The sequence below is a fragment of the Heterodontus francisci genome, chromosome 17 (genome assembly GCF_036365525.1).
Source record: "Heterodontus francisci isolate sHetFra1 chromosome 17, sHetFra1.hap1, whole genome shotgun sequence".
Taxonomy (NCBI): Eukaryota; Metazoa; Chordata; class Chondrichthyes; order Heterodontiformes; family Heterodontidae; genus Heterodontus; species Heterodontus francisci.
Genome location: NC_090387.1, coordinates 6,138,609 through 6,162,022, shown reverse-complemented (window position 1 = coordinate 6,162,022; position 23,414 = coordinate 6,138,609). Strand labels below are relative to the sequence as shown.

Here is a 23,414-nt window from a genome sequence, read left to right as displayed (position 1 = left end):
CCCTCCGACAGTGCGGCACTCCCTCAGTACTGACCCTCCGACAGTGCAGCACTCCCTTCAGTACTGACCCTCCGACAGTGCAGAACTCCCTCAGTACTGAACCTCCAACAGTGCGGCGCCCCCTCAGTACTGACCCTCCGACAGTGCAGCACTCCCTCAGTACTGCACTGGGAGTGCCAGCCTAGATTTTTGTGCTCCTTTCTCTGAAATAGGACTTGAACCTACAACCTTCTCGACTCAGAAATTAAAGTTTTACCCTCTGAGCCAGGGCTAACAAAGGATAGCATCCTGAATTGTACTGATCGATGTGTTCTAAATTTCAAAAACAAAAGCTGTGGGAGAACCGCTGGCAGCTGTGAGGAAGCTGTGCCTTTTGAACTGCTGTAAGCTGAAACCTTCCCTCCTGCTGAAACCCTCAATGTTTTTCTTCCTTCAAAGTCGACTATTCTTCTCCTGCCCGGCCTCCCATTTGTCACCCGCGGTCAATTTGAGCTCATCAGAAACTCTGTTGCCACATGTCCTAAGTCGCATCGAGTCCTGTTCACCTATTACCCCCTGTGTTCCTGACCTGTTCTGATGCCCAATCCAGCAACACCTCGATATTAACATTCTCCATTCCTGTTGTCAAATCCCTCCATGGCCTCGCCCCTCCCTATCTCTCTAATCCCCTTCAACCCTAAAACCACGCCTCCCCCAGACCCCCAAAATCTGTGCGCAGCTCTAATTCTGGCCTTTTGAGAATCCCTGATTTGCATCGCTCGACCATTGGCAGCCGTGCCTTCAGCTGCTGAGGCCCAAAGCTCTGGAACTCCCTCCCTAAACCTCTCTGCCTTTCTCTTCTTCAAAAGGCTCCTTAAAACCGACCTGCATGACCAAGATTTTGACCACTGATCCTATTAGCTTTTTATGTGGCTTGGTGTCAAATTTTGTTTGATAACTGCTCCTGTGAAGTGCCCTGGGGTGTTTTCCGACATATAAATCTCAGTTGTCGTAGTTCTGAGTTACTGAGATTCTGTTGTCATTATGCCCCGCAAGTTTATTTCCTTCAAGAACCCATCCAACTTCCTTCTGAAATCATTAATCGTCTCCAGTTCCAAACCCTTAAGGGCAGTGAGTTCCAGGTCGTTAGCACCCGCGGTGTAAAAAGGTTCTTCTTCATATTCCCCCTGCATCTCTTTCCCAAAATCTCCACTCTGTGTTCCCTAGTCCTTGTACCATTCGTTAATGGAAACAGTTTTTCCTTGTCTAATTTATTTAAGCCTGTCATAATCTTGTACACTTCTATTAAATCTCCTTCAATCTCCTTTGCTCCAGGGAGAACAAACCCAGCTTTTCCAACCTAACCTTGTAACTAAAATCCTCCATCTCTGGAACCATTCTGGTAAATCTCCTCTGCACCCTCTCAAGGACCCTCACATCCTTCCTGAAGTGTGGTGACCAGAACGGGACACAATACTATGGTTGGGGCCGAACCAGAGCTTTATAAAGGTTCAGCATAACTTCCCTGCTCTTGTGCTCAATGTCTCTACTAATGAAGCCCAAGATCCCATATGCTTTACTAACCACTCCCTCAATATGTCCTGCCACCTTCAAAGATCGATGCACATACACCCCAGGTCCCTCTGTTCCTGCACTCTCTTTAGAACTGTGCTATTAAGTATATATTGCCTCTCCCTATTCCTTCTGCCAAAATGCATCACCTCCCATTTGTCAGCATTAAATTCTATCTGCCCATTCTGCGAGCCTATCTATGTTCTGTTGCACATGGCTCATTTCATCCTTACTGTTTGCCACTCCTCCAAGTTTGGTGACATCGGCAAATTTTGAAATTCTGCTCTGTGTTCCAAGATCAAGTCATTTATATATAGCAAAAAAAGCAGTGGTCCAAGCACTGACTCTTGGGGAACCCCACTGTCTACCATCCTCCAGTCTGAAAAGCAACCATTTACTACGACTCGCTGTTTTCTGTCCTTAAACCAATTTTTTATCCAATTGGACACAGACCCTCCTACTCCATGAGCCTCAAGTTTGTTAACCAGCCTTTAATGTGGTATCATCTTCGTCTTGAGGATACCCTCCATCGTGTTGTGTGGCACTACCACTGTGCTAGATGGTATAGATTTAGAACAGATCTAGCAATGCAAAACTGGGCATCCATGATGTGCTGTGGGCCATCAGCAACAGCAGAATTGTACTCAACCACAATCTGTAACCTCATGGCCCATCATATCCCCCACTCTACCATTACCATCAACCCAGGAGACCTAGCCTGGTTCAATGAAGAGTGCAGGAGGGCATGCCAGAAGCAGAATCAGGCATACCTCAAAATGAGGTATCAACCTGGTGAAGCTACAACCCAGGACTACTTGCATGCCAAACTGTGTAAGCAGCATGCGATAGACAGAGCTAAGTGGTCCCATAACCAAAGGATCAGATCTAAGCTCTGCAGTCCTGCCACATCCAGTTGTGAATGGTGGTGGACAATTAAACAACTAACAGGAGGAGGTGGCTCCACAAATATCCCCATCCTCAATGATGGGGGAGCCCAGCACATCAGTGCAAAAGAAAAGGCTGAAGCATTTGCATCCATCTTCAGCCAGAAGTGCCGAGTTGATGATCCATCTCGGTCTCCTCCTGAGGTCCCCAGCATCACAGATGCCAGTCTTCAGCCAATTTGATTCACTCTGCGTGATATCAAGAAACGACTGAAGGCACTGGATACTGCAAAGGCTATGGGCCCTGACAACATTCCGGCAATAGTACTGAAGACCTGTGCTCCAGAACTTGCCGCGCCCCTAGCCAAGCTGTTCCAGTACAGCTACAACACTGGCATCTACCCGGCAAAGTGGAAAATTGGACAAATCCAATCAGTCTACTCTCAATCATCAGTAATGTGATGGAAAGTATCGTCGACAGTGCTATCACGCATGTTACGACCGAGGTGGGGGGTAATGCACTGTCAATTAAGTCCCATTACTCCACAGGTCACAGCATATTATTAAAGTTTTCCCACCTACCGGAAAATTAGCCAAATTAAACACTTTATTAACCCCCAGAATAAAACCGACCAAACCAGGAATCTTTAAAGAACAACACATTAAGTATTTATTAATAAACTAAATCTTAAACACTATTGAGATAAACCTATGTCTGAAAGACTTTATAACTTCTTATTTATCCTAACCTTCATGCACAAACACATATATTCAAAAACCAACAGTTAACCGGTTTCAATAAAATTAGAGCTGTTTCTTAGGAATAAATAAATAAATAACTGGGTTCTAAGTTTTTGTGGGTAACATTCCTGGTTCGGTGAGGTGTCCCAGAGCCGAACAGTCAGATGCCCCTCCAAGTCTCCAGGCGAATTTGACAACAGTCTTTAATGGATAGACGTTCAAAGCAATTCGGTTGCAGTAGGCGTCACACAGTTCTTTCAACAAGAAGTATAGTAACTGGTCTATTTGGATTTTTAAATTGTTAGTCTATCAGTAGAAACGTTACTGAGCATTCCACAACTCCCAGAAACACAAAAAGTCAACATAAAGTCACTCGGGAGGCAAAGACTTTTTAGAGATTGGAAGTAAGAAAGTATCTTACTACCTCCAACAATACAAAGATTTCCTTTCCAGGGTTTTTTTTTCCTCCTTAGGCAATACACAGCCTGCAAATCAATGTAGATTCTCCTGCTAAGCGAGAGAAATCCGTTCCTTCAGTGAGCACGCTTCGCTGGTCTCCAGATCAAACTGGTTTTTGCCAGTCTTTACACAATCAATAACCTGCTCAGTGATGCTCAGTTTGGGTTCCACCAGGACCACTCAGCTCCTGACCTCATTACAGCCTTGGTTCAAACATGGACAAAAGAGCTGAACTCAAGAGGTGAGGTGAGAGTGACTGCCCTTGACATTAAAGCAGCATTTGACCGAATATGGCATCAAGGAGCCTTAGCAAAACTGGAGTCAATGGGAATCAGGGGGACAACTCTCTGCTGGATGGAGTCATACCTAGCGCAAAGGAAGATGGTTGTGGTTGTTGGAGGTCAATCATCTCAGTTCCAGGCGTTCCTCAGGGTAATGTCCGAGGCCCAACCATCTTCAGCTGCTTCATCAATGACCTTCCCTCCATCATAAAGTCAGGAGTGGGGATGTTCGCTGATGATTGCACAATGTTCAGCACCATTCACAACTCCTCAAATACTGAAGCAGTCCGTGTAGAAATGCAGCAAGACCTGGACAATATCCAGGCTTGGGCTGATAAGTGGCAAGTAACATTTGCGCCACACAAGTGCCAGGCAATGACCATCTCCAGCAAGAGAGAATCTAACCATCTCCCCTTGACATTCAATGGCATTGCCATCACTGAATCCCCCACTATCAACATCCTAGGGGTTACCATTGACCAGAAACTGAACTGAAGTAGCCATATAAATACCGTGGCTACAAGAGCAGGTCAGAGGCTAGGATTCCTGAGGCGAGTAACTCACCTCCTGACTCCCCAAAGCCTGTCCACCATCTACAAGGCACAAGTCAGGAGTGTGATGGAATACTCTCCACTTGCCTGGATGGGTGCAGCTCCAACAACATTCAAGAGGCTCGACACCATCCAGGACAAAGCAGCCCGCTTGATTGGTATCCCATCCACAGGCATTCACTCCCTCCACTACCGACGCACAGTGGCAGCAGTGTGTACCATCTACAAGATGCACTGCAGCAATGCACCAAGGCTGCTTAGACAGCACCTTCCAAACCTGCGACCTCTACCAACTAGAAGGACAAGGGCAGCAAGTACACAGGAACACCACTACCTGCAAGTTCCCCTCCAAGTCACACACCATCCTGACTTGGAACTATATCACCATTCCTTCACTGTCACTGGGTCAAAATCCTGGAACTCCCTTCCTAACAGCACTGTGGGTGTACCTACCCCACATGGACTGCAGCGGTTCAAGAAGGCAGCTCACCACCACCTTCTCAAGGGCAATTAGGGATGGGCAATAAATGCTGGACTGGCCAGCGACGCCCACATCTCACGGACGAATAAAAAAAAACTTATCAAATGCTTTCTTAAAATCCTTAAAAACAACATCCACCGTGTTCTCTTCATCAACCTTCTCTGTTACTTCATCAAAAAAATTCAATTAGTCAAGCATGATCTGCCTTTAACAAATCTCCTTAATTAACTCAAACCTCCCCAAGTGCCTGATTATTATTTCTAAAACCTTACCCATCACTGATGTTAAACTGACCAGCCTGTAGTTGCTAGGAATGTCCTTACACCCTTTCTTGAATAAGGGTATCACATTTACCACTCACCAGTCCTCTGGCACCTCCTCCGTATCCAGGGAAGATTGGAAGACTATGGCAAGCCCTTCCGCTATGTCCATCCCGATTTCCTTTTGCAACTTGGGATGCAAGCCATCTAGACCAGGTGACTTATCTACCCTAAGGATAGCCAGCCTTTCCAGTATCCCCTCCCTCTCAATTTTTATCCTATCCATTGTCTCCACTCTCTCCGCTTCGACCGATATTTTGTCAGATTCCTCTTCCTTAGCAAACACCGATACAAAGTACATTAAGCATTCTAGCCTTGACCTGTGCCTCTAAGCATATATTGTTCTCTTTGGCCCTAATAGGCCGCATCCTCCTCTTATAACCAGCTTACTATTTACTGCCATTCTATCTCACATTCTCTCTTTACCAGTCTAATTTTCCTCTTCACTTCCCCTCTCAACTTATTGTATTTGGCCTGGTTCTCACTTGAAGAATTCACTTGACCTGCATCATACACCCTCTTTTTTTGTTTCATCATAAACTCTATCTCCTTTGTTATCCAAGGAGCCCTGTTTTTAGTTCCCCTGCCTTTCGCCCTTGTTGGAATGTACCGAGCCTGTACCTGAAGCATCTCTTCCTTAAAGGTAACCCATCGTTCTGTTAGTTTTTCTTGTCAGTCTTTGGTTCCATTTTATCCTGGCTAGATCCCTTCTCATTGCATTGAAATTAGTCATCTTCTAATCTATCTATTCTATCTTATATTGTTCCTTGCTTTTCTGCATTATTAGTCTAAACCTTATTATACAATGATCACTCTTACCCAAGTGCTCCCCCGCAGACACTTGGCTCACCTCATTCCTCAGCACCAGATCCAGCAATGCCTCCTTCCTCATTGGACTGAGAATATACTGGTCAAGGAAGTTCTGCTGAACACATTTCAGAAAACTCTCCCCCTCCTTACCCTTTAATCCAAAATTATCCCAATTGATATTTGGGTAAGTAAAGCACCCGACATCCCCACTCTATAGTTCTTGCAAATCTCTGTGATTTCCCTGCATAGAAACATAGAAGGGCGGCACAGTGGCGCAGTGGTTAGCACCGCAGCCTCACAGCTCCAGGGACCCGGGTTTGATTCCAGGTACTGCCTGTGCGGAGTTTGCAAGTTCTCCCTGTGTCTGCGTGGGTTTTCTCCGGGTGCTCCGGTTTCCTCCCACAAGCCAAAAGACTTGCAGGTTGATAGGTAAATTGGCCATTATAAATTGTCACTAGTATAGGTAGGTGGTAGGGAAATATAGGAACAGGTGGGGATGTTTGGTAGGAATATGGGATTAGTGTAGGATTAGTATAAATGGGTGGTTGATGTTCGGCGCAGACTCGGTGGGCCGAAGGGCCTGTTTCAGTGCTGTATCTCTAATCTAATAATCTAATCTAAAACAGGAGCAGGAGTAGGCCATTCGGCCATTCGGCCCTGCTCCGCCATTCAAAAAAGATCATGGCTGATCGTCTAATTCAGTACCCTGTTCCTGAATTCTCCCCATATCTCTTGATCCCTTTGGCATTAAGAAATACATCTATCTCCTTCTTGAATATATTTAATGACTTGGCCTCCACTGCCTTCTGCAGTAGAGAATTCCACAGGTTCACCACCCTCTGAGTGAAGACATTTCTCCTCATCTCGGTTCTAAATGGAATACCCCATATCCTGAGACTGTGAGTTCTGGTTCTGGACTCCACAGCCATCGGGAACATCCTCCCTGCATCTAGCCTGTCTAGTCCTGTTAGAATTTTATAGGTTTCTATGAGATCCTCTCATTCTTCTAAACTCTAGTGAATATCGGCCTAGTTGACCCAATCTCTCCTCATACGTCAATCCTGCCAGCCCAGGAATCAGCCTAGTAAATCTTCTTTGCACTCCCTCCATGGAAAGAACATCCTTCCTCAGATAAGGAGACCAAAACTGCACACAATACTCCAGATGTGGTCTCACCAAGGCCCTGTATATCTGCAGTAAGACATCCTTGCTCCTGTACTCAAATCCTCTTGCAATGAAGGCCAACATACCATTCGCCTTCCTAACTGCTTGCTGCACCTGAATTTCAGTTGCTTTCAGTGACTGGTGTACAAGGACACCCAGGTCTCGTTGCACCACCTCCTTTCCCAATCTATCACCATTCAGATAATAATCTGCCTTTCTGTTTTTACAACCGACGTGGATAATCTCACATTTATCCATGTTATACTGCATCTGCCTGTGTCCTCAGTACCTTGCTCTATGGCTCAATTCATTCCATCTTCGCTGCCTCCGGAGAATCCTTGGCATCAGGTGGCAGGACCGTATCTCCAACACAGAAGTCCTCGAGGTGGCCAACATCCCCAGCTTATACACCCTTAAGGGCGGTACAGTGGCGCAGTGGTTAGCACTGCAGCCTCACAGCTCCAGCGACCCGGGTTCAATTCCGGGTACTGCCTGTGTGGAGTTTGCAAGTTCTCCCTGTGTCTGCATGGGTTTCCTCCGGGTGCTCCGGTTTCCTCCCACATGCCAAAAGACTTGCAGGTTGATAGGTAAATTGTTCATTATAAATTGCCCCTAGTATAGGTAGGTGGTAGGGAAATATAGGGACAGGTGGGGATGTGGTAGGAATATGGAATTAGTGTAGGATTAGTATAAATGGGCGGTTGATTGTCGGCACAGACTCGGTGGGCCGAAGGGCCTGTTTCAGTGCTGTATCTCTAAACTAAACTAAACTAAACTAAACTAAACTAAACTAAACCCTACTAAGCCAGCGGCGCTTGAGATGGCTTGGCCATGTGAGCCGCATGGAAGATAGCAGGATCCCCAAGGACACATTGTACAGTGAGCTCGTCACTGGTACCAGACCCACCGGCCGTCCATGTCTCCGCTTTAAAGACGTCTGCAAACGCGACATGAAGTCCTGTGACATTGATCACAAGTCGTGGGAGTCAGTTGCCAGCGATCGCCAGAAGGTGGGGCTAAAGCGTGGCGAGTCGAAGAGACTTAGCAGTTGGCAGGAAAAAAGACAGAGGCGCAAGGGGAGAGCCAACTGTGTAACCAACCAATTTTATCTGCAGCACCTGTGGAAGAGTATGTCACTCTAGAGTTGGCCTTTATAGCCACTCCAGGCGCTGCTGCACAAACCACTGACCACCTCCAGGTGCTTACCAATTGTCTCTCGAGACAAGGAGGCCAAAGACTGCATCTGCCATGCAATGGCCCACTCACCCAACTTGTCCAAATCTTATTACATCTTTGCATCCTCCTCACAGCTCACATTCCCCCCCAGCTTTGTGTCATCTGCAAACTTGGAAATGTTACATTGAGTTCCCTCACCCAATTCATTAATATACTCCTCTAACTCTCTCTCACTGTTTGTTGTATTGGAGCATCAGTGTGTATGGTGTGATCTTTCCACGGTATGCTTGTTTGGTTTTGATTTTTTGTTGAACATTTCACCTTAGGTATTGCTGGAATGGCATTCCCTTACTGTTGTCCTCACCCGCCATCGGAATTGAGACAGCTGTTCCAGAGTGTGAAAGCTGTGGGAGTCCCCGGGTGTTTGAGTTCCAGCTGATGCCAGCTCTGGTTAACATGCTGAGAAGTACGAGCGGCGAAGGTACGTGGCATAATCTGGGTTCACCATCCTGTTTTTGTTGGAACCAGAGGGTTAACATTGCTTCTTATTGTCACGTTATAAACACCTAAGCCCATGGTTATAATGTACCTGAGATACTGAAGAAAGACTTGCATTTATATAGTGCCTTTCACATCCTCAGGACATCCCAGGATGCTTTATAACTGTTGTAATGTAGGAAACACCGAATTTGTGCACATCAAGATCCCACAAACAGTAATAAGATGAATGACCAAGAAATCTGTTGCATTGATACTGAAGGATAAATATTGGCCCAGGAAACCAGGGATAACTCCCCTGCTCTTTTTCATAATAGCAACCATGGGACTCTTTACAGGCAAATTGCAGACAGGACCTTGGTTTAACATCTCTGACAGTGCAGCACTCCCTCAGTACTGCACTGGGACGATCAGTTAGATTATGTGCTCAAGTCTCTCGAGTGGGGATTGAACCGATGATATTCTGACTCAGAGGCAAGAGTGTTACCCACCAAGCCACAGCTGCCACTATTTATACTGACCCACCTCGCAATCTGTTTGGCTTTTTTTTTTAAAGATTCTTTCTACTTTCCCGTCTCTCGCTGGGGTCGGACTTCACAAGGGTTCCTCACCCAAGTGGCAGTTCGACAATTGCATGACTTGACCACTGGAGGCGTGAATAGAGAATCAGAGTTTTTGCAACAGGACGGGAGATCGTTCAGCCCTCTCTGCTTGTGCTAGTCCCATGGACACTCTCCAGTCAGAGTCAATGGTAGGTAACTAGCGTCAGGAACCTGAGCTGATTTTCTCCTTCTGTCTTTTTTATGAGACTTTAAACCAAGGTCCCGTCAGCCCTCTCAGGTGGGTGTAAAAGATCTATAGATCCAAAAAGGCACTATTTTGAAGAACAGGGGCGTTTTCCCTGGTGTTCTGGTCAAATATTTATCCTTCAACCAATATTATTTAAAAAACAGATGATCTGGTCATTTATCACGCTGCTGTTTGTGGGACATTGCTGTGTGTGGGATCTTGCTGTGCGTATATTGGCTGCTGCATGGACATTGGAACATCTGGAGATAGCTGAACTTCATTGGATGCTCTTTATTAAAAAAAAGGTTGAGGTTCCTGGTTTTAACCAGTAAACAAATGTTGGAAACCAGGTGATTTCAAGTAAACACCACAGGGGGTCTGACTTAAGAGCTATTATTAGTTGTGACAATAGATAATTTATGACTGGCATGAGACTTGCTTGGAAAAGTTTAGCTTCACTTTGAACTGTTAAAAGATGCTAGTTTTTGGACTAAAAGCAGGCAGTTGGAATTTGATATGGACCTGCTAGGACTTCAGAAGAAAACTGTTACTTCTCTTTGAAGAATCCCTGCTCTTGAAAAGCAAAAGCCTGTATGCAGTGAGATTGAATTAACAGTGCACTCCTCCTGCCTTGGTTGTCACAACTTCAAAAGTACTTCATTGGCTGTAAAGCAGTTTGGGACGTCCTAAGGTTGCAAAAGGTGCTACATAAATGCAAGTCTTTCTTTCATTGTGGGATGATGTCGCAGGTTAAAAGGAAAGATTAAAGATTGTTACTGAGATGATTTTGAGTGTCACATCGTCCGAATGTTTCCAAATACTAAATCCGTTTTAGTAGTGTTGCATTGCAATATTAAAACAGAAGGTGGGACGTCATGTTACAGTTGTACATAACGTTGGTTAGGCTGCATTTGGAGTACTGTGTGCAGTTCTGGTCGCCGCACTACAGGAAAGATGTGATTAAGCTAGAGAGGGTGCGGAAAAGATTCACAAGGATGTTGCCTGGTTTGGAGGGCTTGAGTTATAAAGAGGGATTGGATAGGCTGGGTCTGTTTTCCCTGGAGCAAAGGAAGCTGAGAGGGGACATGATAGAGGTATATAAAATTATGAGAAGCATAGATAGGGTAGATAGCCAGAGTCTGTCTCCCATGGCAGGGGTGACTAAAACTAGAGGGCATAGATTTAAGGTGAGAGGGAGGAGGTTTAAAGGGGATCAAAGGGGTAAATTTTTCACACAAAGAATAGTGGGTATCTGGAATGAGCTGCCTGAGGAGGTGGTGGAGGCAGGAACAGTAGTGACATTTAAGAGGCATCTGGACAGGTACTTGAATGAGAAAGGCATAGAGGGATATGGAATTAATGCAGGCAGGTGGGTATAGTATAGATAGGCATTATGGTCGGCATGGACGCAGTGGACCGAAGGGCCTGATTCTATGCTGTTCGAATCTATGACTCTATAAGGTGGGTGAGACGGTTGCATGTGGTACCTGTAACACAGGAAGATGGTGTTGTGATGGGGTAGTTGGTGATGTTACCTGTTGTAACGAAGCGTTTCCAAATCTATCCTAGCCGGCCTCCCACATTCCACCCTCCGCAAACCTCAGCTCACCCAAAACCCTGCTGCCCAGGTCCTAACTTGCACCAGGTCACGTTCACACATATCCCCTGTGCTCGCTGGCTTCCCGTCCAGCACCTACAACCCTCCCTATCACTGTAACCTCCTCCAGCCCCTACAAACCTCCCGATCACTGTAACCTCCTCCAGCCCCTAACAACCCTCCCTATCTCTGTAACCTCCTCCAGCCCCTACAAACCTCCCGATCACTGTAACCTCCTCCAGCCCCTAACAACCCTCCCTATCACTGTAACCTCCTCCAGCCCCTACAAACCTCCCGATCACTGTAACCTCCTCCAGCCCCTACAACCCTCCCGATCACTGTAACCTCCTCCAGCCCCTAACAACCCTCCCTATCTCTGTAACCTCCTCCAGCCCCTACAACCCTCCCTATCTCTGTAACCTCCTCCAGCCCCTACAAACCTCCCGATCACTGTAACCTCCTCCAGCCCCTACAACCCTCCCGATCACTGTAACCTCCTCCAGCCCCTAACAACCCTCCCTATCTCTGTAACCTCCTCCAGCCCCTACAAACCTCCCGATCACTGTAACCTCCTCCAGCCCCTACAACCCTCCCTATCTCTGTAACCTCCTCCAGCCCCTACAAACCTCCCGATCACTGTAACCTCCTCCAGCCCCTAACAACCCTCCCTATCTCTGTAACCTCCTCCAGCCCCTACAAACCTCCCGATCACTGTAACCTCCTCCAGCCCCTAACAACCCTCCCTATCTCTGTAACCTCCTCCGTCCCCTACGACCCTCCCGATCTCTGTAACCTCCTCCGTCCCCTGCAACCCTCCCTATCTCTGTAACCTCCTCCAGCCCCTACAAACCTCCCGATCACTGTAACCTCCTCCAGCCCCTACAACCCTCCCTATCTCTGTAACCTCCAGCCCCTACAACCCTCCCTAAATCTGTAACCTCCTCCAGCCCCTAACAACCCTCCCTATCACTGTAACCTCCTCCAGCCCCTACAACCCTCCCTATCTCTGTAACCTCCTCCAGCCCGACAACCCTCCCTATCTCTGTAATGTCCTCCAGCCCCTACCACCCTCCCTATCTCTGTAACCTCCTCCAGCCCCTACAACCCTCCCGATCTCTGTAATCTCCTCCAGCCCCTACAACCCTCCCTATCTCTGTAATCTCCTCCAGTCCCTATCACCCTCCCTATCTCTGTAACCTCCTCCAGCCCCTATCACCCTCCCTATCTCTGTAACCTCCTCCAGCCCGTTACAACCCTCCCTATATCTGTAACCTCCTCCAGCCCCTACAACCCTCCCTATCTCTGTAATCTCCTCCAGCCCCTACAACCCTCCCTATCTCTGTAATCTCCTCCAGCCCCTACAACCCTCCCTATCTCTGTAATCTCCTCCAGCCCGACTATCCTCCCAGATCTTTTCACTCACCTAATTCCTGCCTCTTAGACATCCCTGATTTTAGTCGCTCCATTCAGACGTGCATTCAGTTGCCAAGGACCCAAAACTCTGAAATTCCCTCCCTACACCTCTGTACCAAACCTTTGTTTGATTTATATGTCTGTGAAGTGCCTTGGGTGATTTTACTGTATTAAATATGCTCTGTAAATGCAAGTTGTTGTTGAAGTTGTGATTTGGATGCGGTGAGTTTATCTGCATTTCCACATGTTACCACAGGGTGTCTCTGTCCTGCAAACTGACCCAGTCCAGGAACTATTCTGCACTTGCAGTTGTAATTTACAACCTGTTAGTTTTCACAGATTGCTGATGAAACTTTACAATTCCACCTCATTCGCTTTCAGCTTCATCTGCTCCCAGTTCTCCATCCTCATCTCGCTCTTCCCCCTTTCCTCCCCTCTGTCTCCCACCATCCTCTGCAACCCCCACCTCCTTGCTGTCTCATTGAGTTTAGCTGTTCCCCATCTTTCATCCCTAACTCTACTCTGACTTTTCACTCCCAGTTTCCATTCTCACAGCAGAGGGACTGTTAAGAACTCAGGTAAAGGGTCCAGGTCCCCGGCACTGTGGATGTACGTACACAACACGGACTGCAGCAGTTCAAGAAGGCAGCTCATCGCCACCTTCTCATGGGCAATTAGGGATGGGCAATAAATGCTGGCCTGGCCAGCGATGCCCACATCCTACAAACAAATGTTTTTAATAAGAGCTGAGGAATTACTGGTTAGACTGACACCAAGCTTAGGTTTCGGAAAAGTGAGGAAGGTAAAGAGTTGTAGACTTTGAAGATCCCAGGAGGGAGTGAATTAGGGTCAGACTTGCACCGGCGTTTGGTCCCACAGACACCTGCTGTCTTCTGGAACCTCAGCTAACTAATCAGACACGAAGGGATAACATTGCATCAGTTTTTGTCAATGTCTGTTCAAATATCATGCCTTTCACAATCTCAAAACACTTTACAACCAATGAAGAATGTTTTGAAGTGCAGCCCTGGTTAGAGTCTTGGAACGTGGCAACCAATCTGCACAGCAAGATCACACAAACAGCAATGTGATGACCAGCCGATAACCTGGCACTTTTCCAGTTGAGTAAACTGAGTTGGAATTACCTCCTGAATCCTGGTCATTTTGGCCACACTTTAGGAAGGATGTCATGGCCTTAGAGGGGATACAGAATAGGACTGGAATAGTCTCAGGGATGAGGAACTTCAGTTAGGTGGAGAGACTGGAGTTGTTTTCCTCACTGCTGAGAGGGTAATGGGATGTTCGATCGAGGTGTTCAAAATTACATCGGTTTAGTATGAATAAGGAGAAACTGTTTCCACTGGAGATGAGGATGAATGCTTTCCTGCAGCGAGTTTTTGGGATCGGGAATCGAGGAGGCAGTTTTAATAGTAAATTTCAAAGGGAATTGGAAAAAATGAAGGGGAAAAAATTTGCAGGGCTATAGGGAAAGATCAGGGGAGCGGGACTAATTGGATAGCTCTTTCAGAGAGACAGCACAGCATGATGGGCTGAATGATCTATCCCAAGCCGATGATTCTATTCCTCTGGGCCTGTGAGGTGGATGATATATTCTCCATGGCAACGTACAAGCCCTTTTATTACAAATACTCCAGTTCTCCGCGTGTCTGCGATGGTTGTTTGAAATAAAAAATTAATGAAGTAAAACAATTCTTTTGCAGAAATAAGTGTGGAGTTTGGGACAGTTTTGATCTACACCTGTGAGAGGAGTTGCTGGACTGCCAGTAACCAGACACCCGTGGAGGAATGTGCCTTTGTACAGGGTGATCCAGACCAGCGCTTCTTCAGATAGGTGTTAATCACTTGTGATCTGCTTCGAAATAAAAACTGAGCGTTAAATCTAAAACCTGTGGCTCTGCTGTTGGAATTAAGCTGTGATCTGGAGTCGATGCTGGGGTTTAACTTCAATTCTACATTTGGACAGCAGGTGGATCTGCATCAATGCTGCCGCACTGTAACCAAAGACCTGCATTTATATAGCACCTTTCACAACCTCAGGACAGCCCAAAACACTTCACAACCAAAGATAGAGAAGGAAAAAAAGGGAGGTGGGGTGGCAGTCCTGATTAGGGAAGATATTGCCGTGCTGAAAAGGGAGGATGTCCTCAAAGCAAGGGTGAAAAGTAGGGGAACCAAGAACAGGGCTCCTTGTTTGATGAGGGAGATAGAGATTATGATGAAATAAAAAAAAATGTGTATGATACCAGTCAGGTGAATTCTTCAAGTGAGAACCAGGCCATATCCAATAAGTTAAGAAGAGAGGTGAAGAAGATGATAAGACTGGTAAAGAGTTTGAGATTAGAACGGCAGTCAACATAAAAGGGAACCCAAAAATCTTCTACTGCCATGTAAATAGTAAGTGGGCAGTAAGAGGCAGAGTGGGGCCTATTAGGGACAAAGGGTGATATATGCTTAGAGACTCAGGGCAAGGCTGGAATACTTAATGAGTACTTTGTATCAGTGTTTACTAAGGAAGAGGATGCTGACAAAATATTGGTGGAAACGGAGAGAGTAGAGGCAAAGGCTAGAGTAACAATTGAGAGGGAGGAGGTACTAGAAAGGGTGACTATGCTTAGGGTAGATAAATCCGGATGGCTTGTATCCCAGGGGGTGGGGGTGGAGATGCGGAAGGGCTTGGAAGGTGCTGTCAAAAGAGCCTTGGTGAGTTGCTGCAGTGCATCTTGTAAATGGTACACACTGCTGCCACTGTGTGTCAGTGGTAGAGGGAGTGAATGTTGAAGGTGGTGGATGGGGTGCCAGTCAAGCGGGCTGCTTTGTCCTGGATGGTATTGCGCTTCCTGAGTGTTGTTGGAGCTGCACCCATCCAGGCAAGTGGAGAGTATTCCATCATACTCCTGACTTGTGCCTTGTAGATGGTGGACAGGCTTTGGGGAGTCAGGAGGTGAGTTACTCACCACAGAACTCCCAGTCTCTGACCTGCTCTTGTAGCCAAAGCCTTTATGTGGCTGGTCCAGTTCGGTTTCTGATCAATGGTAACCCCCAGGAGGCTGATAGTGAGGGTTTCAGTGATGGTAATATCATTGAATGTCAAGGAGAGATGGTTAGATTCTCTCTTGTGTAGAATGGTCATTGCCTGGCACTTGTGTGGCACGAATGTTACGTTCCATTTATCAGCCCAAGCCTGAATGTTGTCTCGGTCTTGCTGCATATGGACACGGACTGCTTCAGTATCTGAGGAGTTGTGAATGGTACTGAACATCTCACAATCATCAGCGAACATCCCCACTTCGAACCTTATCATGGAAGGATGGTCATCAAGCAGCTTAATATGGTTCCTGGGGCTGAGATGATTGACCTCCAACAACCACAACCATCTTCATTTATGCTAGGTATGACTCCAACCAGTCGAGCTTTCCCCTCGATTCCCATTGACTTCAGTTTTGCTAGGGCTCCTTGATGCCATACTCGGTCAGATGCTGCCTTGGTATCCAGGACAATCACTCTCACCTCTTGAGTTCAGCCCTTTTGTCCATGTTTGGAGCAAGGCTGTAATGAGGTCAGGAGCTGAGTGGCCCTGGCAGAACCCAAACTGAGCAACACTGAGCAGGTTATTGCTGTTTACGTGGCGCTCGATAGCACCGTCACTTTGCTGATGATCAGGAGTAGACTAATGGGGCAGTAATTGGCCAGGTTAGATTTTTAGAATTAGAACATTACAGCACAGTACAGGCCCTTCGGCCTTCGATGTTGCGCCGACCTGTGAAACCATCTGACCTACACTATTCCATTTTCATCCATATGTCTATCCAATGACCACTTAAATGCCCTTAAAGTTGCCGAGTCTACTACTGTTGCAGGCAGGGCGTTCCACGCCCCTACTACTCTCTGAGTAAAGAAACTACCTCCAACATCTGTCCTATATCTATCACCCCTCAACTTAAAGCTATGTCCCCTCGTGTTTGCCATCACCATCCGAGGAAAAAGACTCTCACTATCCACCCTATCTAACCCTCTGATTATCTTATATGTCTCTATTAAGTCACCTCTCCTCCTCCTTCTCTCCAACGAAAACAACCTCAAGTCCCTCAGCCTTTCCTCGTAAGACCTTCCCTCCATACCAGGCAACATCCTAGTAAATCTCCTCTGCACCATTTCCAAAGCTTCCACATCCTTCCTATAATGCGGTGACCAGAACTGCATGCAATACTCCAGGTGCGGTCTCACCAGAGTTTTGTACAGCTGCAGCATGACATCGTGGCTCCGAAACTCGATCCCCCTACTAATAAAAGCTAACACACCATATGCCTTCTTAACAGCCCTATTAACCTGGGTAGCAACCTTCAGGGATTTATGCACCTGGACACCAAGATCTCTCTGTTCATCTACACTACCAAGAATCTTCCCATTAGCCCAGTACTCTGCATTCCTGTTACTCCTTCCAAAGTGAATCACCTCGCACTTTTCCGCATTAAACTCCATTTGCCATCTCTCAGCCCAGCTCTACAGCCTATCTATGTCCCTCTGAACCCTACAACATCCTTCGGCACTATCCACAACTCCACCGACCTTAGTGTCATCCGCAAATTTACTAACCCACCCTTCTACACCCTCTTCCAGGTCATTTATAAAAATGACAAACAGCAGTGGCCCCAAAACAGATCCTTGCGGTACACCACTAGTAACTAAACTCCAGGATGAACATTTGCCATCAACCACCACCCTCTGTCTTCTTTCAGCTAGCCAATTTCTGATCCAAAGCTCTAAATCACCTTCAATCCCATACTTCCGTATTTTCTGCAATAGCCTACCGTGGGGAACCTTATCAAACGCCTTACTGAAATCCATATACACCACATCCACTGCTTTACCCTCATCCACCTGTTTGGTCACCTTCTCGAAAAACTCAATAAGGTTTGTGAGGCACGACCTACCCGTCACAAAACCGTGCTGACTATCGCTAATGAACTTATTCTTTTCAAGATGATTATAAATCCTGTCTCTTATAACCTTTTCCAACATTTTACCCACAACCGAAGTAAGGCTCACAGGTCTATAATTACCAGGGCTGTCTCTACTCCCCTTCTTGAACAAGGGGACAACATTTGCTATCCTCCAGTCTTCCGGCACTATTCCTGTCGACAATGACGACATAAAGATCAAGGACAAAGGCTCTGCAATCTCCTCCCTAGCTTCCCAGAGAATCCTAGGATAAATCCCATCTGGCCCAGGGGACTTATCTATTTTCACACTTTCCAAAATTGATAACACCTCCTCCTTGTGAACCTCAATCCCATCTAGCCTAGTAGTCTGAATCTCAGTATTCTCCTTGACAACATTTTCTTTCTCTACTGTAAATACTGACGCAAAATATTCATTTAACACTTCCCCTACCTCCTCTGATTCCACACACAACTTCCCACTACTATCCTTGATTGGCCCTAATCTAACTCTAGTCATTCTTTTATTCCTGCTTTTATTATTTGTCCTGCTTTTTGCATACAGGACATACCTGGGAAATATTCCACATTACCGGGTCGATGCCAGTGTTGTAGCTGTACTGGAACAGCTTGGCCAGGGGTGTGGCTAGTTCTGCAGCACAAATCTTCAGTGCTACAGCTGGGACCCATAGCCTTTGCAGTATCCAGTGCCTTCAGCAGTTTCTTGATATCACATGGAGTGAATCGGATTGGCTGAAGGCTGGCATCTGTGATGCTGGGGACCTCAGGAGGAAGCAGAGATGAATCATCCAGTCAGCACTGCTGCTTGACGATGGATGTAAATACTTCAGCCTTGTCTCTCTACACCTCCATCCCCCACCAGGATGGTCTGAGGGCTCTCTGCTTCTTCCTTGAACAGAGGCCCAACCAGTTCCCATCCACAACACCCTCCTCCACCTGGCTGAACTTGTTCTCACATTGAGCAACTTTTCCTTCAACTCCACTCACTTCCTTCAAGTAAAAGGTGTTGCTATGGGTACCTGCATGGCTTAGTTATGCCTGTCTTTTTGTGGGATATGTCGAAAATTCTTTGTTCCAGTCCTACTCAGGCCCCCTCCCCCAACTCTTTTTCCGGTACATTGATGACTGTATCGGTGCCGTTTCCTGCTTCGGCCTCGAACTGGAAAACTTTATCAACTTTGCTTCCAATTTCCACCCTTCTCTCACCTTTACATGGTCCATCTCTGACACTTCCTTTCCCTTCCTCGACTTCTCTATCTCCATCTCTGGGGATAGGTTGTCTACCAATATCCATTATAAGCCCACCGACTCCCACAGCTACCTCGATTACACTTCTTCACACTCTGCCTCCTGTAGGGACTCCATTCTATTTTCCCAGTTTCTCCGTCTCCGACGCATCTGTTCTGATGATGCTACCTTCCATAACAGCGCTTCTGATATGTCTTCCTTTTTCCTCAACCGAGGACTCCCACCGACTGTGGTTGACAGGGCCCTCAACCGTGTCCGACCCATTTCCTGCACCTCTACCCTCACCCCTTCCTCTCCCTCCCAGAACCGCGACTGGGTTCCCCTTGTCCTCACTTTCCACCCCATCAGCCTCCATATCCAAAGGATCATCCTCCGCCATTTCCGCCACCTCTAGCGTGATGCCACTACCAAACGTATCTTCCCCTCCCTTCCCGTCAGCCTTCTGAAGGGATTGTTCCCTCCGTGACACCCTGGTCCACTCCTCCATACCCCCACCACCTCGTCCCCTTCCCATGGCACCTTCCCCTGCAATCGCAGGAGGTGTAATACCTGCCCATTTACCTCCTCTCTCCTCACTATCCCAGGCCCCAAACACTTCTTTCAGGTGAAGCAGCGATTTACTTGTAATTCTTTCAATGTAGTACTGTATTCGCTGCTCACAATGTGGTCTCCTCTACATTGGGGAGACCAAACACAGACTGGGTGACCGCTTTGCGGAACACCTCCGCTCAGTCCGCAAGTGGGATCCCGAGCTTCTGGTTGCTTGCCATTTCAACACTCCCCCCTGCTCACATTTCTGTCCTGGGATTGCTGCAGTGTTCCAGTGAACATCAACGCAAGCTCGAGGAACAGCATCTCATTTACCGATTAGGCACACTACAGCCTGCCGGACTGAACATTGAGTTCAATAATTTCAGAGCATGACAGCCCCCCATTTTACTTTTCTTTTTCATTTATATATGTATATATTGTTGTGTTTATTTAATCTTAGTTTGTTCAGTTTGCGTACTCACTTTTTTTTCATGTTTGTACTTGCGGCTGTTCAATTTTCAGTCCGTTAACACCCTATCTGTACTAATGCTTTGTCTTTCAACACACTATTAACATATTGTTAGCCTTTGCTGCACGACCATCTGGTCAGCTATTCTGTGACCTTGTCCTATCTACACCTCCTTTGTTATCTCTTGCCCCTTCCCCACTTTACTTGCTTATAACCTTGTACATTTCTAATATTTGCCAGTTCTGAAGGTCACTGACCTGAAACGTTAACTCTGCTTCTCTCTCCACAGATGCTGCCAGACCTGCTGAGTATTTCCAGCATTTCTTGTTTTTATTTCAGATTTCCAGCATCCGCAGTATTTTGCTTTTACTTCAGTCTTGTCTTTTGCACTGATGTGCTGGGCTCTCCTATCATTGAGGATGGGGATATTTGTGGAGCCACCTCCTCCAATTAACTGTTTAATTGTTTTCTGCCATTCATGACTGGATGCAGAGCTTTGATCTGAACTGTTGGTTGCGGGATTGCTTAGCTCTGTCCTTGCTGCTTCTGCTGTTTAGCATACATGTAGCCCTGGCATACCCTCCTGCACTCTTCATTGATCCCCTAGCTTGATGATAAATGGTACAGTGGGGGATATACCGGGCCATGAGGTTACAGATTGTGGTTAATACAATTCTGCTGATGGTCTACAGCGCCTCATGCATGCCCAGTTTTTATCTGCCAGATCAGTTCTGAATTTATCCCATTTTTAGCACGATGGAGGGTATAGCGCGAAGACTTAATTTTCACAAGGATTGTGCGGTGGTCACTCCTACCAATACTGGCATAGACAGGTGTATCAGCAAAGGTAGGTTTTTCCCTCTTATAGGTTCTCACCATCTGCTGCAGGCCCAGTCTGGCAGTTATGTCCTTCTGGACTCGGCCAGCTTGCTCAGTAGTGATGCTACCAAGCCACTCTTGGTGATGGACATTGACGTCCCCTACCCAAAGTACATTCCTCAGCGCTTCTTCCGAATGGTATTCAACATGGAGGAGTACTGAGTCATCAGCTGAGGGACAGTAGGTGGTAATCAACCGGTTTCTTTGCCCATGTTTGACCTGATGCTATGAGATTTCATGGGGTCTGGAGTCAATGTTGAGGACTCCCAAGGAAACTCCCTCCCGACTGTGTACCACTGTGCCGCCACCTCTGGTTGGTCTATCCTGCCGGTGGTACAAGACACACTCACGAATGGTGATGGTGGTGTCTGGATCATTGGATGCAAGGTATGTTTCTGTGAGTATGATTATGTCAGGCTGTTGCTTGACGAGTCTGTGGGACAGCTCTCCCAACTTTGGCACAAGCCCCCAGATGTTAGTAAGGAGGACTTTACAGGGTCAACAGGGCTGGGTTTGCCGTTGTCATTTCCAGTGGCTAGGTCGATGTTGGGTGGTCCGTCCAGTTTTATTCCTCTTCAACTTCTGGGTTGCGGTTTTGTACAACTGAGTGGCTTGCCAGGCCATTTCAGAGGGCATTTAAGAGTTAACCACATTGCTGTGGGTCTGGAGTCACATGTAGGTCAGACCAGGTAAGGACAGCAGATTTCCTTCCCTAAAGGACATTAGTGAACCAGATGGGTTTTTACAACAATCAATGGTAGTTTCATGGTCAACATTGCTGACTAACTTTCAATTCCAGATTTTCATTAATTAATCGAATTTAAATTCCACCAGCTGCCAGAGTAATAGCCTGGGTCTCTAGTTTACTAGTCAAGTGACATTACCACTAACCTACCCTCTCTGCCTAAAGGCCAGTTAGTTTATCAGTGATGCATGTGCATTGATCTCTGAAGGTGGCCGACATATTGAGAGTGGTTAGTAAAACATATGGGATCTTGGGCTTCATAAATAGAGGTATTGAGCACAAAAGCAGGGAAGTTATGCTGAACCTTTATAAAGCTCTGGTTAGACCCCAACTAGAGAATCGTGTCTAGTTCTGGTCAACACACTTTAGGAAGGATGTGAGAGACCTCGAGAGGATGCAGAGGAGATTTGCCAGAATGGTTCCAGGGATGGGGGATTTTATTTACAAGGTTATGTTGGAAAAGCTGGGTTTGTTCTCCCAGGAGCAAAGGCGATTGAGGAGAGATTTGATAGAGGTGTACAAGATTATGACAGGCTCAGATAAGTTAGACAAGGAAAAGCTGTTCCCATTAACTGATGGTACAAGGACTAGGGACACAGATTGAAGGTTTTGGGCAAGAGGGGGCAGGGGGAACGAGGAAGACTTTTTTTACACAATGAGTAGTAATGACCTGGAACTCGCTGCCCACAAGGGTGGTAGAAGTAGAAACAATGATTTCAAAAGGAAATTGGATGGGCACTTGAAGGAAATGAAGTTGCAGGGTTACAGGGATTGAGCAGGGGAATGGGACTGGCTGGATTGCTCTGCAGAGCTTGCATGGGCTCTGGGCCAAATGGCCTCCTGTGCTGTAAATGTGTCTGTGACTGTACGGTTCTCAACCCTTCTGACAATGGGAACAGTTTCTCCCTTTCTTCTCTGTCATGATTTTGAATGTCTCTATCAAATCTCCTCTCAACATTCTCCTCGAGAACAGCCCCAGCTTCTCCAAACTATCCTTGTACCTGAAATCACTAATCTCTGGAACCATTCTCACAAACCCTTCACATCCTTCTTAAAGTGCAGTGCCCAAAATGGTTACAATACTCCAGTTGTGGCCAAACCACTGCTTTATAAAGGTACACCATAACTTCCTTGCTTTTGTACTTTATGCCTCAATTTATAAAGCCCAGAATCCTGCATACCATTTTAACCACTTTCTCAACCTGCCCTGCCACCTTCAATTATTTGTGAACATATACCCCCAGGTCTCTCCATTCCTGCACTCCTTTTAGAATTGTATCCTTTAGTTTACATTGCCTCTCTTCATTCCTCCTACCAAAATGGATCACTTCACCCCTCTCTGCAGTAAATTTTATCTGCCAAGCGTCCACCCATTCCACCAGCCTGTGGACCCTTAAATCTACCACTATCCTCCTTGTATTATCATATCCATCTTTCAGAAGATGATAATCTGAGGCCCTATTGGGCCTCTCAGCTGGACAGAAAAGATCCCATGGCACTATTTGAAGAGGAGCAGGGAAGTTCTTTTCTGGTGTCCTGGTCAATATTTACCTCAACCAACACCTAAAAACAGATTATCTGTCATTTATACCATTGCTGTTTGTGGGTGCTTGCTGTGCACAAATTGGCTGCTACATTTCCTGCATTACAATAGTAATTATAATTCACAATTACCTCATTGAAGTGCTTTGGGACCTCCTGAGTCTTTTTTTTATTTGTTTAGGGGATGTGGGTGTGGCTGGCTAGGCCAGCATTTATTGCCCATCCCTAATTCCCCTTGTGAGAGGCGCTATCGGAATGCAAGTATTTAAAAATGCACCATGACATTTAAAATAAAAATCGCTCTCA

At 46.5% G+C, this 23,414-nt stretch overlaps 1 protein-coding gene across 1 annotated transcript in view; it reads left to right on the top strand.

Moving 5' to 3' along the window:
* The window catches only part of pdcd2l (programmed cell death 2-like), a 32,414-nt gene extending 17,793 nt beyond the window's left edge, over positions 1–14,621 (top strand). The window contains exons 6-7 of the mRNA XM_068049859.1: positions 8,745–8,899; positions 14,437–14,621. Coding sequence (XP_067905960.1) covers positions 8,745–8,899; positions 14,437–14,567 — 286 coding nt within the window. The 3' untranslated portion in view covers positions 14,568–14,621. The remainder of the gene's footprint in view (positions 1–8,744; positions 8,900–14,436) is intronic.
* The last annotated feature ends 8,793 nt before the right edge of the window (positions 14,622–23,414 follow it).